This window comes from Semicossyphus pulcher, unplaced genomic scaffold (genome assembly GCF_022749685.1).
Source record: "Semicossyphus pulcher isolate SPU_LCO1_2020_fin unplaced genomic scaffold, fSemPul1.0.p SCAF_21, whole genome shotgun sequence".
Classification (NCBI taxonomy): domain Eukaryota; kingdom Metazoa; phylum Chordata; class Actinopteri; order Labriformes; family Labridae; genus Semicossyphus; species Semicossyphus pulcher.
This window is the reverse complement of record NW_027211695.1, coordinates 21,154,284-21,171,220: the sequence shown is the minus strand read 5'-3', so window position 1 is coordinate 21,171,220 and position 16,937 is coordinate 21,154,284. Positions and strand designations below refer to the sequence as shown.

Below are 16,937 nucleotides of genomic sequence, written 5' to 3'. Positions count from 1 at the left end.
ACAACAACTGTTCCAACAACTACACCTGCTACAACAACAACAGCTGCTGGAACAACAACCACTTCAAAATCAACAACAACAACTGCTCCAACAACTACATCTTCTACAACAATCACCGAAACATCAACAACAACAGCTGCACAAACAACAACTGTTCCAACAACAACAATTGCTCCAACAACCACTGAAACATCAACTACAACAGCTGCTCCAACAACTACATCTGCTACAACAACAACAGCTGCTGGAACAACAACCACTGAAAAATCAACAACAACTGCTCCAACAACTACATCTTCTACAACAACCCCCGAAAAATCAACAACAACAGCTGCACAAACAACAACTGCTCCAACAACTACATCTGCTACAGCAACAACAACAGCTGCTGGAACAACAACCACTGAAAAATCAACAACAACTGCTCCAACAACTACATCTTCTACAACAACCACCGAAAAATCAACAACAACTGCACAAACAACAACTGCTCCAACAACTACATCTGCTACAGCAACAACAACAGCTGCTGGAACAACAACAGCTGCTGGAACAACAACCACTCAAAAATCAACAACAACTGCTCCAACAACTACATCTTCTACAACAACCACCGAAAAATCAACAACAACAGCTGCACCAACAACAACTGCTCCAACAACTACATCTGCTACAGCAACAACAACAGCTGCTGGAACAACAACCACTGAAAAATCAACAACAACTGCTCCAACAACTACATCTTCTACAACAACCACCGAAAAATCAACAACAACTGCACAAACAACAACTGCTCCAACAACTACATCTGCTACAGCAACAACAACAGCTGCTGGAACAACAACAGCTGCTGGAACAACAACCACTCAAAAATCAACAACAACTGCTCCAACAACTACATCTTCTACAACAACCACCGAAAAATCAACAACAGCTGCACAAACAACAACTGTTCCAACAACTACATCTTCTACAACAACAACAGCTGCTGGAACAACAACAGCTGCTGGAACAACAACCACTGAAAAATCAACAACAACTGCTCCAACAACTACATCTTCTACAACAACCACCGAAACATCAACAACAACAGCTGCACAAACAACAACTGTTCCAACAACTACATCTGCGACAACAACAACGGCTGCTGGAACAACAACCACTGAAAAATCAACAACAACAACTGCTCCAACAACTACATCTTCTACAACAACCACCGAAAAATCAACAACAACTGCTGCACAAACAACAACTGCTCCAACAACTACATCTGCTACAGCAACAACCGAAACATCAAGTACAACAGCTGCACAAACAACAACTGTTCCAACAACAACAATTGCTCCAACAACCACTGAAACATCAATTACAACAGCTGCTCCAACAACTACATCTGCTACAACAACAACAGCTGCTGGAACAACAACCACTGAAAAATCAACAACAACTGCTCCAACAACTACATCTTCTACAACAACCACCGAAAAATCAACAACAACAGCTGCACAAACAACAACTGCTCCAACAACTACATCTGCTACAGCAACAACAACAGCTGCTGGAACAACAACCACTGAAAAATCAACAACAACTGCTCCAACAACTACATCTTCTACAACAACCACCGAAAAATCAACAACAACTGCACAAACAACAACTGCTCCAACAACTACATCTGCTACAGCAACAACAACAGCTGCTGGAACAACAACAGCTGCTGGAACAACAACCACTGAAAAATCAACAACAACTGCTCCAACAACTACATCTTCTACAACAACCACCGAAAAATCAACAACAACTGCACAAACAACAACTGCTCCAACAACTACATCTGCTACAGCAACAACAACAGCTGCTGGAACAACAACAGCTGCTGGAACAACAACCACTGAAAAATCAACAACAACTGCTCCAACAAGTACATCTTCTACAACAACCACCGAAAAATCAACAACAACTGCACAAACAATAACTGCTCCAACAACTACATCTGCTACAGCAACAACAACAGCTGCTGGAACAACAACAGCTGCTGGAACAACAACCACTCAAAAATCAACAACAACTGCTCCAACAACTACATCTTCTACAACAACCACCGAAAAATCAACAACAACAGCTGCACAAACAACAACTGCTCCAACAACTACACCTGCTACAACAACAACAGCTGCTGGAACAACAACCACTGCAAAATCAACAACAACTGCTCCAACAACTTCATCTTTGACAACAACAACCGAAACATCAACAACAACAGCTGCACAAACAACAACTGTTCCAACAACTACACCTGCTACAACAACAACAGCTGCTGGAACAACAACCACTGCAAAATCAACAACAACAACTGCTCCAACAACTACATCTTCTACAACAACCACCGAAAAATCAACAACAGCTGCACAAACAACAACTGTTCCAACAACTACATCTGCTACAACAACAACAGCTGCTGGAACAACAACCACTGAAAAATCAACAACAACTGCTCCAACAACAACATCTTCTACAACAACCACCGAAACATCAACAACAACAGCTGCACAAACAACAACTGTTCCAACAACTACATCTGCTACAACAACAACAGCTGCTAGAACAACAACCACTGAAAAATCAACAACAACAACTGCTCCAACAACTACATCTTCTACAACAACCACCGAAAAATCAACAACAACAGCTGCACAAGCAACAACTGCTCCAACAACTACATCTGCTACAGCAACAACAACAGCTGCTGGAACAACAAAAGCTGCTGGAAAAACAACAACTACAAAATCAACAACAACTGCTCCAACAACTACATCTTCTACAACAACCACCGAAAAATCAACAACAACAGCTGCACAAACAACAACTGCTCCAACAACTACATCTGCTACAGCAACAACAACAGCTGCTGGAACAACAACCACTGAAAAATCAACAACAACTGCTCCAACAACTACATCTTCTACAACAACCACCGAAAAATCAACAACAGCTGCACAAACAACAACTGTTCCAACAACTACATCTGCTACAACAACAACAGCTGCTGGAACAACAACAGCTGCTGGAACAACAACAGCTGCTGGAACAACAACCACTGAAAAATCAACAACAACTGCTCCAACAACTACATCTTCTACAACAACCACCGAAACATCAACAACAACAGCTGCACAAACAACAACTGTTCCAACAACTACATCTGCTACAACAACAACGGCTGCTGGAACAACAACCACTGAAAAATCAACAACAACAACTGCTCCAACAACTACATCTTCTACAACAACCACCGAAAAATCAACAACAACTGCTGCACAAACAACAACTGCTCCAACAACTACATCTGCTACAGCAACAACAACAGCTGCTGGAACAACAACCACTGAAAAATCAACAACAACTGCTCCAACAACTACATCTTCTACAACAACAACCGAAACATCAAGTACAACAGCTGCACAAACAACAACTGTTCCAACAACTACATCTGCTACAACAACAACGGCTGCTGGAACAACAACCACTGAAAAATCAACAACAACAACTGCTCCAACAACTACACCTTCTACAACAACCACCGAAAAATCAACAACAACAGCTGCACAAACAAAAACTGCTCCAACAACTACATCTGCAACAGCAACAACAACAGCTGCTGGAACAACAACCACTGAAAAATCAACAACAACTGCTCCAACAACTACATCTTCAACAACAACCACCGAAATATCAACTGCAACAGCTGCTCCAACAACTACATCTGCTACAACAACAACAGCTGCTGGAACAACAACCACTGCTGGTTCAAGAACAAAAACAGCTGCTACAACAACTACCACAGCTGTTCCAACAACAACAGCTGTTCCAACAACAAGTGCTGCAGCAACAACAACTTCAACAACAACAACAACTGCAGTACCAACTACGACAGCTGCAAAGTCAGCAGAAAATACCACAGCTGGTGAAGGAACAACTACTTTGGCAACAACCACTGCACAACCAAAAACAACCACTGTTGCAGAAACAACTACATCTGCTACAACAACAACAACAACTGCTGGAACAACAACCACTGAAAAATCAACAACAACTGCTCCAACAACTACATCTTTGACAACAACAACCGAAACATCAACAACAACAGCTGCACAAACAACAACTGTTCCAACAACTACACCTGCTACAACAACAACAGCTGCTGGAACAACAACCACTGCAAAATCAACAACAACAACTGCTCCAACAACTACATCTTCTACAACAATCACCGAAACATCAACAACAACAGCTGCACAAACAACAACTGTTTCAACAACAACAATTGCTCCAACAACCACTGAAACATCAACTACAACAGCTGCTCCAACAACTACATCTGCTACAACAACAACAGCTGCTGGAACAACAACCACTGCTCCAACAACCACAGCTGTTCCAACAACAAGTGCTGCAGCAACAACAACGACAACAACTGCAGTACCTACTACGACAGCAGCAAAGTCAGCAGAAAATACAACAGCTGGTGAAGGAACAACTACTTTGGCAACAACCACTGCACAACCAAAAACAACCACTGTTGCAGAAACAACTACATCTGTTTCAACAACAACAGCAACTGCTGGAATAACAACCACTGAAAAGTCAACAACAACAACTGCTCCAACAACTACATCTTCTACAACAACCACTAAAATATCAACAACAGCTGCACAAACAACAACTGCTCGAAAAACTACATCTGCTACAACAACAACAACAGCTGCTGGAACAACAACCACTGAAAAATCAACAACAACTGTTCCAACAACTACATCTGCTACAACAACAACAGCTGCTGGAACAACAACAGCTGCTGGAACAACAACCACTGAAAAATCAACAACAACTGCTCCAACAACTACATCTTCTACAACAACCACCGAAACATCAAAAACAACAGCTGCACAAACAACAACTGTTCCAACAACTACATCTGCTACAACAACAACGGCTGCTGGAACAACAACCACTGAAAAATCAACAACAACTGCTCCAACAACTACATCTTCAACAACAACCACCGAAATATCAACTGCAACAGCTGCTCCAACAACTACATCTGCTACAACAACAACAGCTGCTGGAACAACAACCACTGCTGGTTCAAGAACAAAAACAGCTGCTGCTACAACAACTACCACAGCTGTTCCAACAACAACAGCTGTTCCAACAACAAGTGCTGCAGCAACAACAACTTCAACAACAACAACAACTGCAGGACCAACTACGACAGCTGCAAAGTCAGCAGAAAATACCACAGCTGGTGAAGGAACAACTACTTTGGCAACAACCACTGCACAACCAAAAACAACCACTGTTGCAGAAACAACTACATCTGCTACAACAACAACAACAACTGCTGGAACAACAACCACTGAAAAATCAACAACAACTGCTCCAACAACTACATCTTTGACAACAACAACCGAAACATCAACAACAACAGCTGCACAAACAACAACTGTTCCAACAACTACACCTGCTACAACAACAACAGCTGCTGGAACAACAACCACTGCAAAATCAACAACAACAACTGCTCCAACAAATACATCTTCTACAACAATCACCGAAACATCAACAACAACAGCTGCACAAACAACAACTGTTCCAACAACAACAATTGCTCCAACAACCACTGAAACATCAACTACAACAGCTGCTCCAACAACTACATCTGCTACAACAACAACAGCTGCTGGAACAACAACCACTGCTCCAACAACCACAGCTGTTCCAACAACAAGTGCTGCAGCAACAACAACGACAACAACTGCAGTACCTACTACGACAGCAGCAAAGTCAGCAGAAAATACAACAGCTGGTGAAGGAACAACTACTTTGGCAACAACCACTGCACAACCAAAAACAACCACTGTTGCAGAAACAACTACATCTGTTTCAACAACAACAGCAACTGCTGGAATAACAACCACTGAAAAGTCAACAACAACAACTGCTCCAACAACTACATCTTCTACAACAACCACTGAAACATCAACAACAGCTGCACAAACAACAACTGCTCCAACAACTACATCTGCTACAACAACAACAACAGCTGCTGGAACAACAACCACTGAAAAATCAACAACAACTGTTCCAACAACTACATCTGCTACAACAACAACAGCTGCTGGAACAACAACAGCTGCTGGAACAACAACCACTGAAAAATCAACAACAACTGCTCCAACAACTACATCTTCTACAACAACCACCGAAACATCAACAACAACAGCTGCACAAACAACAACTGTTCCATCAACTACATCTGCTACAACAACAACGGCTGATGGAACAACAACCACTGAAAAATCAACAACAACAACTGCTCCAACAACTACATCTTCTACAACAACCACCGAAAAATCAACAACAACTGCTGCACAAACAACAACTGCTCCAACAACTACATCTGCTACAGCAACAACAACAGCTGCTGGAACAACAACCACTGAAAAATCAACAACAACTGCTCCAACAACTACATCTTCTACAACAACAACCGAAACATCAAGTACAACAGCTGCACAAACAACAACTGTTCCAACAACTACATCTGCTACAACAACAACGGCTGCTGGAACAACAACCACTGAAAAATCAACAACAACAACTGCTCCAACAACTACAACTTCTACAACAACCACCGAAAAATCAACAACAACAGCTGCACAAACAAAAACTGCTCCAACAACTACATCTGCTACAGCAACAACAACAGCTGCTGGAACAACAACCACTGAAAAATCAACAACAACTGCTCCAACAACTACATCTTCAACAACAACCACCGAAATATCAACTGCAACAGCTGCTCCAACAACTACATCTGCTACAACAACAACAGCTGCTGGAACAACAACCACTGCTGGTTCAAGAACAAAAACAGCTGCTACAACAACTACCACAGCTGTTCCAACAACAACAGCTGTTCCAACAACAAGTGCTGCAGCAACAACAACTTCAACAACAACAACAACTGCAGTACCAACTACGACAGCTGCAAAGTCAGCAGAAAATACCACAGCTGGTGAAGGAACAACTACTTTGGCAACAACCACTGCACAACCAAAAACAACCACTGTTGCAGAAACAACTAAATCTGCTACAACAACAACAACAACTGCTGGAACAACAACCACTGAAAAATCAACAACAACTGCTCCAACAACTACATCTTTGACAACAACAACCGAAACATCAACAACAACAGCTGCACAAACAACAACTGTTCCAACAACTACACCTGCTACAACAACAACAGCTGCTGGAACAACAACCACTGCAAAATCAACAACAACAACTGCTCCAACAACTACATCTTCTACAACAATCACCGAAACATCAACAACAACAGCTGCACAAACAACAACTGTTCCAACAACTACATCTGCTACAACAACAACGGCTGCTGGAACAACAACCACTGAAAAATCAACAACAACAACTGCTCCAACAACTACATCTTCTACAACAACAACCGAAACATCAAGTACAACAGCTGCACAAACAACAACTGTTCCAACAACTACATCTGCTACAACAACAACGGCTGCTGGAACAACAACCACTGAAAAATCAACAACAACAACTGCTCCAACAACTACAACTTCTACAACAACCACCGAAAAATCAACAACAACAGCTGCACAAACAAAAACTGCTCCAACAACTACATCTGCTACAGCAACAACAACAGCTGCTGGAACAACAACCACTGAAAAATCAACAACAACTGCTCCAACAACTACATCTTCAACAACAACCACCGAAATATCAACTGCAACAGCTGCTCCAACAACTACATCTGCTACAACAACAACAGCTGCTGGAACAACAACCACTGCTGGTTCAAGAACAAAAACAGCTGCTACAACAACTACCACAGCTGTTCCAACAACAACAGCTGTTCCAACAACAAGTGCTGCAGCAACAACAACTTCAACAACAACAACAACTGCAGTACCAACTACGACAGCTGCAAAGTCAGCAGAAAATACCACAGCTGGTGAAGGAACAACTACTTTGGCAACAACCACTGCACAACCAAAAACAACCACTGTTGCAGAAACAACTAAATCTGCTACAACAACAACAACAACTGCTGGAACAACAACCACTGAAAAATCAACAACAACTGCTCCAACAACTACATCTTTGACAACAACAACCGAAACATCAACAACAACAGCTGCACAAACAACAACTGTTCCAACAACTACACCTGCTACAACAACAACAGCTGCTGGAACAACAACCACTGCAAAATCAACAACAACAACTGCTCCAACAACTACATCTTCTACAACAATCACCGAAACATCAACAACAACAGCTGCACAAACAACAACTGTTCCAACAACAACAATTGCTCCAACAACCACTGTTACATCAACTACAACAGCTGCTCCAACAACTACATCTGCTACAACAACAACAGCTGCTGGAACAACAACCACTGCTCCAACAACCACAGCTGTTCCAACAACAAGTGCTGCAGCAACAACAACGACAACAACTGCAGTACCTACTACGACAGCAGCAAAGTCAGCAGAAAATACAACAGCTGGTGAAGGAACAACTACTTTGGCAACAACCACTGCACAACCAAAAACAACCACTGTTGCAGAAACAACTAAATCTGCTACAACAACAACAACAACTGCTGGAACAACAACCACTGAAAAATCAACAACAACTGCTCCAACAACTACATCTTTGACAACAACAACCGAAACATCAACAACAACAGCTGCACAAACAACAACTGTTCCAACAACTACACCTGCTTCCAAAACAACAGCTGCTGGAACAACAACCACTGCAAAATCAACAACAACAACTGCTCCAACAACTACATCTTCTACAACAATCACCGAAACATCAACAACAACAGCTGCACAAACAACAACTGTTCCAACAACAACAATTGCTCCAACAACCACTGTAACATCAACTACAACAACTGCTCCAACAACTACATCTGCTACAACAACAACAGCTGCTGGAACAACGACCACTGCTCCAACAACTACATCTTCTACAACAACCACTGAAACATCAACAACAGATGCACAAACAACAACTGCTCCAAAAACTACATCTGCTACAACAACAACAACAGCTGCTGGAACAACAACCACTGAAAAATCAACAACAACTGTTCCAACAACTACATCTGCTACAACAACAACAGCTGCTGGAACAACAACCACTGAAAAATCAACAACAACTGCTCCAACAACTACATCTTCTACAACAACCACCGAAACATCAACAACAACAGCTGCACAAACAACAACTGTTCCAACAACTACATCTGCTACAACAACAACGGCTGCTGGAACAACAACCACTGAAAAATCAACAACAACAACTGCTCCAACAACTACATCTTCTACAACAACCACCGAAAAATCAACAACAACAGCTGCACAAACAACAACTGCTCCAACAACTACATCTGCTACAGCAACAACAACAGCTGCTGGAACAACAACAGCTGCTGGAACAACAACTACAAAATCAACAACAACTGCTCCAACAACTACATCTTCTACAACAACCACCGAAAAATCAACAACAACAGCTGCACAAACAACAACTGCTCCAACAACTACATCTGCTACAGCAACAACAACAGCTGCTGGAACAACAACAGCTGCTGGAACATCCACCACTCAAAAATCAACAACAACTGCTCCAACAACTACATCTTCTACAACAACCACCGAAAAATCAACAACAGCTGCACAAACAACAACTGTTCCAACAACTACATCTGCTACAACAACAAAAGCTGCTGGAACAACAACCACTGAAAAATCAACAACAACTGCTCCAACAACTACATCTTCTACAACAACCACCGAAACATCAACAACAACAGCTGCACAAACAACAACTGTTCCAACAACTACATCTGCTACAACAACAACGGCTGCTGGAACAACAACCACTGAAAAATCAACAACAACTGCTCCAACAACTACATCTTCAACAACAACCACCGAAATATCAACTGCAACAGCTGCTCCAACAACCACATCTGCTACAACAACAACAGCTGCTGGAACAACAACCACTGCTGGTTCAAGAACAAAAACAGCTGCTACAACAACTACCACAGCTGTTCCAACAACAACAGCTGTTCCAACAACAAGTGCTGCAGCAACAACAACTTCAACAACAACAACAACTGCAGTACCAACTACGACAGCTGCAAAGTCAGCAGAAAATACCACAGCTGGTGAAGGAACAACTACTTTGGCAACAACCACTGCACAACCAAAAACAACCACTGTTGCAGAAACAACTACATCTGCTACAACAACAACAACAACTGCTGGAACAACAACCACTGAAAAATCAACAACAACTGCTCCAACAGCTACATCTTTGACAACAACAACCGAAACATCAACAACAACAGCTGCACAAACAACAACTGTTCCAACAACTACACCTGCTACAACAACAACAGCTGCTGGAACAACAACCACTGCAAAATCAACAACAACAACTGCTCCAACAAATACATCTTCTACAACAATCACCGAAACATCAACAACAACAGCTGCACAAACAACAACTGTTCCAACAACAACAATTGCTCCAACAACCACTGAAACATCAACTACAACAGCTGCTCCAACAACTACATCTGCTACAACAACAACAGCTGCTGGAACAACAACCACTGCTCCAACAACCACAGCTGTTCCAACAACAAGTGCTGCAGCAACAACAACGACAACAACTGCAGTACCTACTACGACAGCAGCAAAGTCAGCAGAAAATACAACAGCTGGTGAAGGAACAACTACTTTGGCAACAACCACTGCACAACCAAAAACAACCACTGTTGCAAAAACAACTACATCTGATTCAACAACAACAGCAACTGCTGGAATAACAACCACTGAAAAGTCAACAACAACAACTGCTCCAACAACTACATCTTCTACAACAACCACTGAAACATCAACAACAGCTGCACAAACAACAACTGCTCCAACAACTACATCTGCTACAACAACAACAACAGCTGCTGGAACAACAACCACTGAAAAATCAACAACAACTGTTCCAACAACTACATCTGCTACAACAACAACAGCTGCTGGAACAACAACAGCTGCTGGAACAACAACCACTGAAAAATCAACAACAACTGCTCCAACAACTACATCTTCTACAACAACCACCGAAACATCAACAACAACAGCTGCACAAACAACAACTGTTCCAACAACTACATCTGCTACAACAACAACGGCTGCTGGAACAACAACCACTGAAAAATCAACAACAACAACTGCTCCAACAACTACATCTTCTACAACAACCACCGAAAAATCAACAACAACAGCTGCACAAACAACAACTGCTCCAACAACTACATCTGCTACAGCAACAACAACAGCTGCTGGAACAACAACCACTGAAAAATCAACAACAACTGCTCCAACAACTACATCTTCTACAACAACAACCGAAACATCAAGTACAACAGCTGCACAAACAACAACTGTTCCAACAACTACATCTGCTACAACAACAACGGCTGCTGGAACAACAACCACTGAAAAATCAACAACAACAACTGCTCCAACAACTACAACTTCTACAACAACCACCGAAAAATCAACAACAACAGCTGCACAAACAAAAACTGCTCCAACAACTACATCTGCTACAGCAACAACAACAGCTGCTGGAACAACAACCACTGAAAAATCAACAACAACTGCTCCAACAACTACATCTTCAACAACAACCACCGAAATATCAACTGCAACAGCTGCTCCAACAACTACATCTGCTACAACAACAACAGCTGCTGGAACAACAACCACTGCTGGTTCAAGAACAAAAACAGCTGCTACAACAACTACCACAGCTGTTCCAACAACAACAGCTGTTCCAACAACAAGTGCTGCAGCAACAACAACTTCAACAACAACAACAACTGCAGTACCAACTACGACAGCTGCAAAGTCAGCAGAAAATACCACAGCTGGTGAAGGAACAACTACTTTGGCAACAACCACTGCACAACCAAAAACAACCACTGTTGCAGAAACAACTAAATCTGCTACAACAACAACAACAACAACTGCTGGAACAACAACCACTGAAAAATCAACAACAACTGCTCCAACAACTACATCTTTGACAACAACAACCGAAACATCAACAACAACAGCTGCACAAACAACAACTGTTCCAACAACTACACCTGCTACAACAACAACAGCTGCTGGAACAACAACCACTGCAAAATCAACAACAACAACTGCTCCAACAACTACATCTTCTACAACAATCACCGAAACATCAACAACAACAGCTGCACAAACAACAACTGTTTCAACAACAACAATTGCTCCAACAACCACTGAAACATCAACTACAACAGCTGCTCCAACAACTACATCTGCTACAACAACAACAGCTGCTGGAACAACAACCACTGCTCCAACAACCACAGCTGTTCCAACAACAAGTGCTGCAGCAACAACAACGACAACAACTGCAGTACCTACTACGACAGCAGCAAAGTCAGCAGAAAATACAACAGCTGGTGAAGGAACAACTACTTTGGCAACAACCACTGCACAACCAAAAACAACCACTGTTGCAGAAACAACTACATCTGTTTCAACAACAACAGCAACTGCTGGAATAACAACCACTGAAAAGTCAACAACAACAACTGCTCCAACAACTACATCTTCTACAACAACCACTAAAATATCAACAACAGCTGCACAAACAACAACTGCTCCAAAAACTACATCTGCTACAACAACAACAACAGCTGCTGGAACAACAACCACTGAAAAATCAACAACAACTGTTCCAACAACTACATCTGCTACAACAACAACAGCTGCTGGAACAACAACAGCTGCTGGAACAACAACCACTGAAAAATCAACAACAACTGCTCCAACAACTACATCTTCTACAACAACCACCGAAACATCAACAACAACAGCTGCACAAACAACAACTGTTCCAACAACTACATCTGCTACAACAACAACGGCTGCTGGAACAACAACCACTGAAAAATCAACAACAACTGCTCCAACAACTACATCTTCAACAACAACCACCGAAATATCAACTGCAACAGCTGCTCCAACAACTACATCTGCTACAACAACAACAGCTGCTGGAACAACAACCACTGCTGGTTCAAGAACAAAAACAGCTGCTGCTACAACAACTACCACAGCTGTTCCAACAACAACAGCTGTTCCAACAACAAGTGCTGCAGCAACAACAACTTCAACAACAACAACAACTGCAGGACCAACTACGACAGCTGCAAAGTCAGCAGAAAATACCACAGCTGGTGAAGGAACAACTACTTTGGCAACAACCACTGCACAACCAAAAACAACCACTGTTGCAGAAACAACTACATCTGCTACAACAACAACAACAACTGCTGGAACAACAACCACTGAAAAATCAACAACAACTGCTCCAACAACTACATCTTTGACAACAACAACCGAAACATCAACAACAACAGCTGCACAAACAACAACTGTTCCAACAACTACACCTGCTACAACAACAACAGCTGCTGGAACAACAACCACTGCAAAATCAACAACAACAACTGCTCCAACAAATACATCTTCTACAACAATCACCGAAACATCAACAACAACAGCTGCACAAACAACAACTGTTCCAACAACAACAATTGCTCCAACAACCACTGAAACATCAACTACAACAGCTGCTCCAACAACTACATCTGCTACAACAACAACAGCTGCTGGAACAACAACCACTGCTCCAACAACCACAGCTGTTCCAACAACAAGTGCTGCAGCAACAACAACGACAACAACTGCAGTACCTACTACGACAGCAGCAAAGTCAGCAGAAAATACAACAGCTGGTGAAGGAACAACTACTTTGGCAACAACCACTGCACAACCAAAAACAACCACTGTTGCAGAAACAACTACATCTGTTTCAACAACAACAGCAACTGCTGGAATAACAACCACTGAAAAGTCAACAACAACAACTGCTCCAACAACTACATCTTCTACAACAACCACTGAAACATCAACAACAGCTGCACAAACAACAACTGCTCCAACAACTACATCTGCTACAACAACAACAACAGCTGCTGGAACAACAACCACTGAAAAATCAACAACAACTGTTCCAACAACTACATCTGCTACAACAACAACAGCTGCTGGAACAACAACAGCTGCTGGAACAACAACCACTGAAAAATCAACAACAACTGCTCCAACAACTACATCTTCTACAACAACCACCGAAACATCAACAACAACAGCTGCACAAACAACAACTGTTCCATCAACTACATCTGCTACAACAACAACGGCTGATGGAACAACAACCACTGAAAAATCAACAACAACAACTGCTCCAACAACTACATCTTCTACAACAACCACCGAAAAATCAACAACAACTGCTGCACAAACAACAACTGCTCCAACAACTACATCTGCTACAGCAACAACAACAGCTGCTGGAACAACAACCACTGAAAAATCAACAACAACTGCTCCAACAACTACATCTTCTACAACAACAACCGAAACATCAAGTACAACAGCTGCACAAACAACAACTGTTCCAACAACTACATCTGCTACAACAACAACGGCTGCTGGAACAACAACCACTGAAAAATCAACAACAACAACTGCTCCAACAACTACAACTTCTACAACAACCACCGAAAAATCAACAACAACAGCTGCACAAACAAAAACTGCTCCAACAACTACATCTGCTACAGCAACAACAACAGCTGCTGGAACAACAACCACTGAAAAATCAACAACAACTGCTCCAACAACTACATCTTCAACAACAACCACCGAAATATCAACTGCAACAGCTGCTCCAACAACTACATCTGCTACAACAACAACAGCTGCTGGAACAACAACCACTGCTGGTTCAAGAACAAAAACAGCTGCTACAACAACTACCACAGCTGTTCCAACAACAACAGCTGTTCCAACAACAAGTGCTGCAGCAACAACAACTTCAACAACAACAACAACTGCAGTACCAACTACGACAGCTGCAAAGTCAGCAGAAAATACCACAGCTGGTGAAGGAACAACTACTTTGGCAACAACCACTGCACAACCAAAAACAACCACTGTTGCAGAAACAACTAAATCTGCTACAACAACAACAACAACTGCTGGAACAACAACCACTGAAAAATCAACAACAACTGCTCCAACAACTACATCTTTGACAACAACAACCGAAACATCAACAACAACAGCTGCACAAACAACAACTGTTCCAACAACTACACCTGCTACAACAACAACAGCTGCTGGAACAACAACCACTGCAAAATCAACAACAACAACTGCTCCAACAACTACATCTTCTACAACAATCACCGAAACATCAACAACAACAGCTGCACAAACAACAACTGTTCCAACAACTACATCTGCTACAACAACAACGGCTGCTGGAACAACAACCACTGAAAAATCAACAACAACAACTGCTCCAACAACTACATCTTCTACAACAACAACCGAAACATCAAGTACAACAGCTGCACAAACAACAACTGTTCCAACAACTACATCTGCTACAACAACAACGGCTGCTGGAACAACAACCACTGAAAAATCAACAACAACAACTGCTCCAACAACTACAACTTCTACAACAACCACCGAAAAATCAACAACAACAGCTGCACAAACAAAAACTGCTCCAACAACTACATCTGCTACAGCAACAACAACAGCTGCTGGAACAACAACCACTGAAAAATCAACAACAACTGCTCCAACAACTACATCTTCAACAACAACCACCGAAATATCAACTGCAACAGCTGCTCCAACAACTACATCTGCTACAACAACAACAGCTGCTGGAACAACAACCACTGCTGGTTCAAGAACAAAAACAGCTGCTACAACAACTACCACAGCTGTTCCAACAACAACAGCTGTTCCAACAACAAGTGCTGCAGCAACAACAACTTCAACAACAACAACAACTGCAGTACCAACTACGACAGCTGCAAAGTCAGCAGAAAATACCACAGCTGGTGAAGGAACAACTACTTTGGCAACAACCACTGCACAACCAAAAACAACCACTGTTGCAGAAACAACTAAATCTGCTACAACAACAACAACAACTGCTGGAACAACAACCACTGAAAAATCAACAACAACTGCTCCAACAACTACATCTTTGACAACAACAACCGAAACATCAACAACAACAGCTGCACAAACAACAACTGTTCCAACAACTACACCTGCTACAACAACAACAGCTGCTGGAACAACAACCACTGCAAAATCAACAACAACAACTGCTCCAACAACTACATCTTCTACAACAATCACCGAAACATCAACAACAACAGCTGCACAAACAACAACTGTTCCAACAACAACAATTGCTCCAACAACCACTGTTACATCAACTACAACAGCTGCTCCAACAACTACATCTGCTACAACAACAACAGCTGCTGGAACAACAACCACTGCTCCAACAACCACAGCTGTTCCAACAACAAGTGCTGCAGCAACAACAACGACAACAACTGCAGTACCTACTACGACAGCAGCAAAGTCAGCAGAAAATACAACAGCTGGTGAAGGAACAACTACTTTGGCAACAACCACTGCACAACCAAAAACAACCACTGTTGCAGAAACAACTAAATCTGCTACAACAACAACAACAACTGCTGGAACAACAACCACTGAAAAATCAACAACAACTGCTCCAACAACTACATCTTTGACAACAACAACCGAAACATCAACAACAACAGCTGCACAAACAACAACTGTTCCAACAAC

At 42.1% G+C, this 16,937-nt stretch overlaps 5 protein-coding genes across 5 annotated transcripts; all 5 read left to right on the top strand.

Moving 5' to 3' along the window:
* Positions 1 to 264: 264 nt before the first annotated feature.
* LOC138600577 (mucin-22-like) lies at positions 265 to 2,646 on the top strand (the record flags this gene model as incomplete). The annotated part of the gene is made up of 2 exons (XM_069672036.1): positions 265 to 1,297; positions 1,412 to 2,646. Coding segments are annotated over 2 exons (2,268 nt in total), but the record flags the coding sequence as incomplete, so codon positions are not given.
* A 2,010-nt stretch (positions 2,647 to 4,656) lies between these two features.
* LOC138600468 (mucin-22-like) lies at positions 4,657 to 7,812 on the top strand (the record flags this gene model as incomplete). The annotated part of the gene is made up of 3 exons (XM_069671886.1): positions 4,657 to 5,139; positions 5,992 to 6,875; positions 7,143 to 7,812. Coding segments are annotated over 3 exons (2,037 nt in total), but the record flags the coding sequence as incomplete, so codon positions are not given.
* A 1,269-nt stretch (positions 7,813 to 9,081) lies between these two features.
* Positions 9,082 to 9,933, top strand: LOC138600601 (uncharacterized; the record flags this gene model as incomplete). The annotated part of the gene is made up of 1 exon (XM_069672059.1): positions 9,082 to 9,933. A coding segment is annotated over one exon (852 nt), but the record flags the coding sequence as incomplete, so codon positions are not given.
* Positions 9,934 to 10,983: 1,050 nt separating this feature from the next.
* Positions 10,984 to 12,336, top strand: LOC138600588 (mucin-22-like; the record flags this gene model as incomplete). The annotated part of the gene is made up of 1 exon (XM_069672047.1): positions 10,984 to 12,336. A coding segment is annotated over one exon (1,353 nt), but the record flags the coding sequence as incomplete, so codon positions are not given.
* A 1,326-nt stretch (positions 12,337 to 13,662) lies between these two features.
* On the top strand, positions 13,663 to 16,008 carry LOC138600467 (mucin-22-like; the record flags this gene model as incomplete). Its single annotated transcript, XM_069671885.1, has 2 exons — positions 13,663 to 15,024; positions 15,262 to 16,008. Coding segments are annotated over 2 exons (2,109 nt in total), but the record flags the coding sequence as incomplete, so codon positions are not given.
* Positions 16,009 to 16,937: the final 929 nt, after the last annotated feature.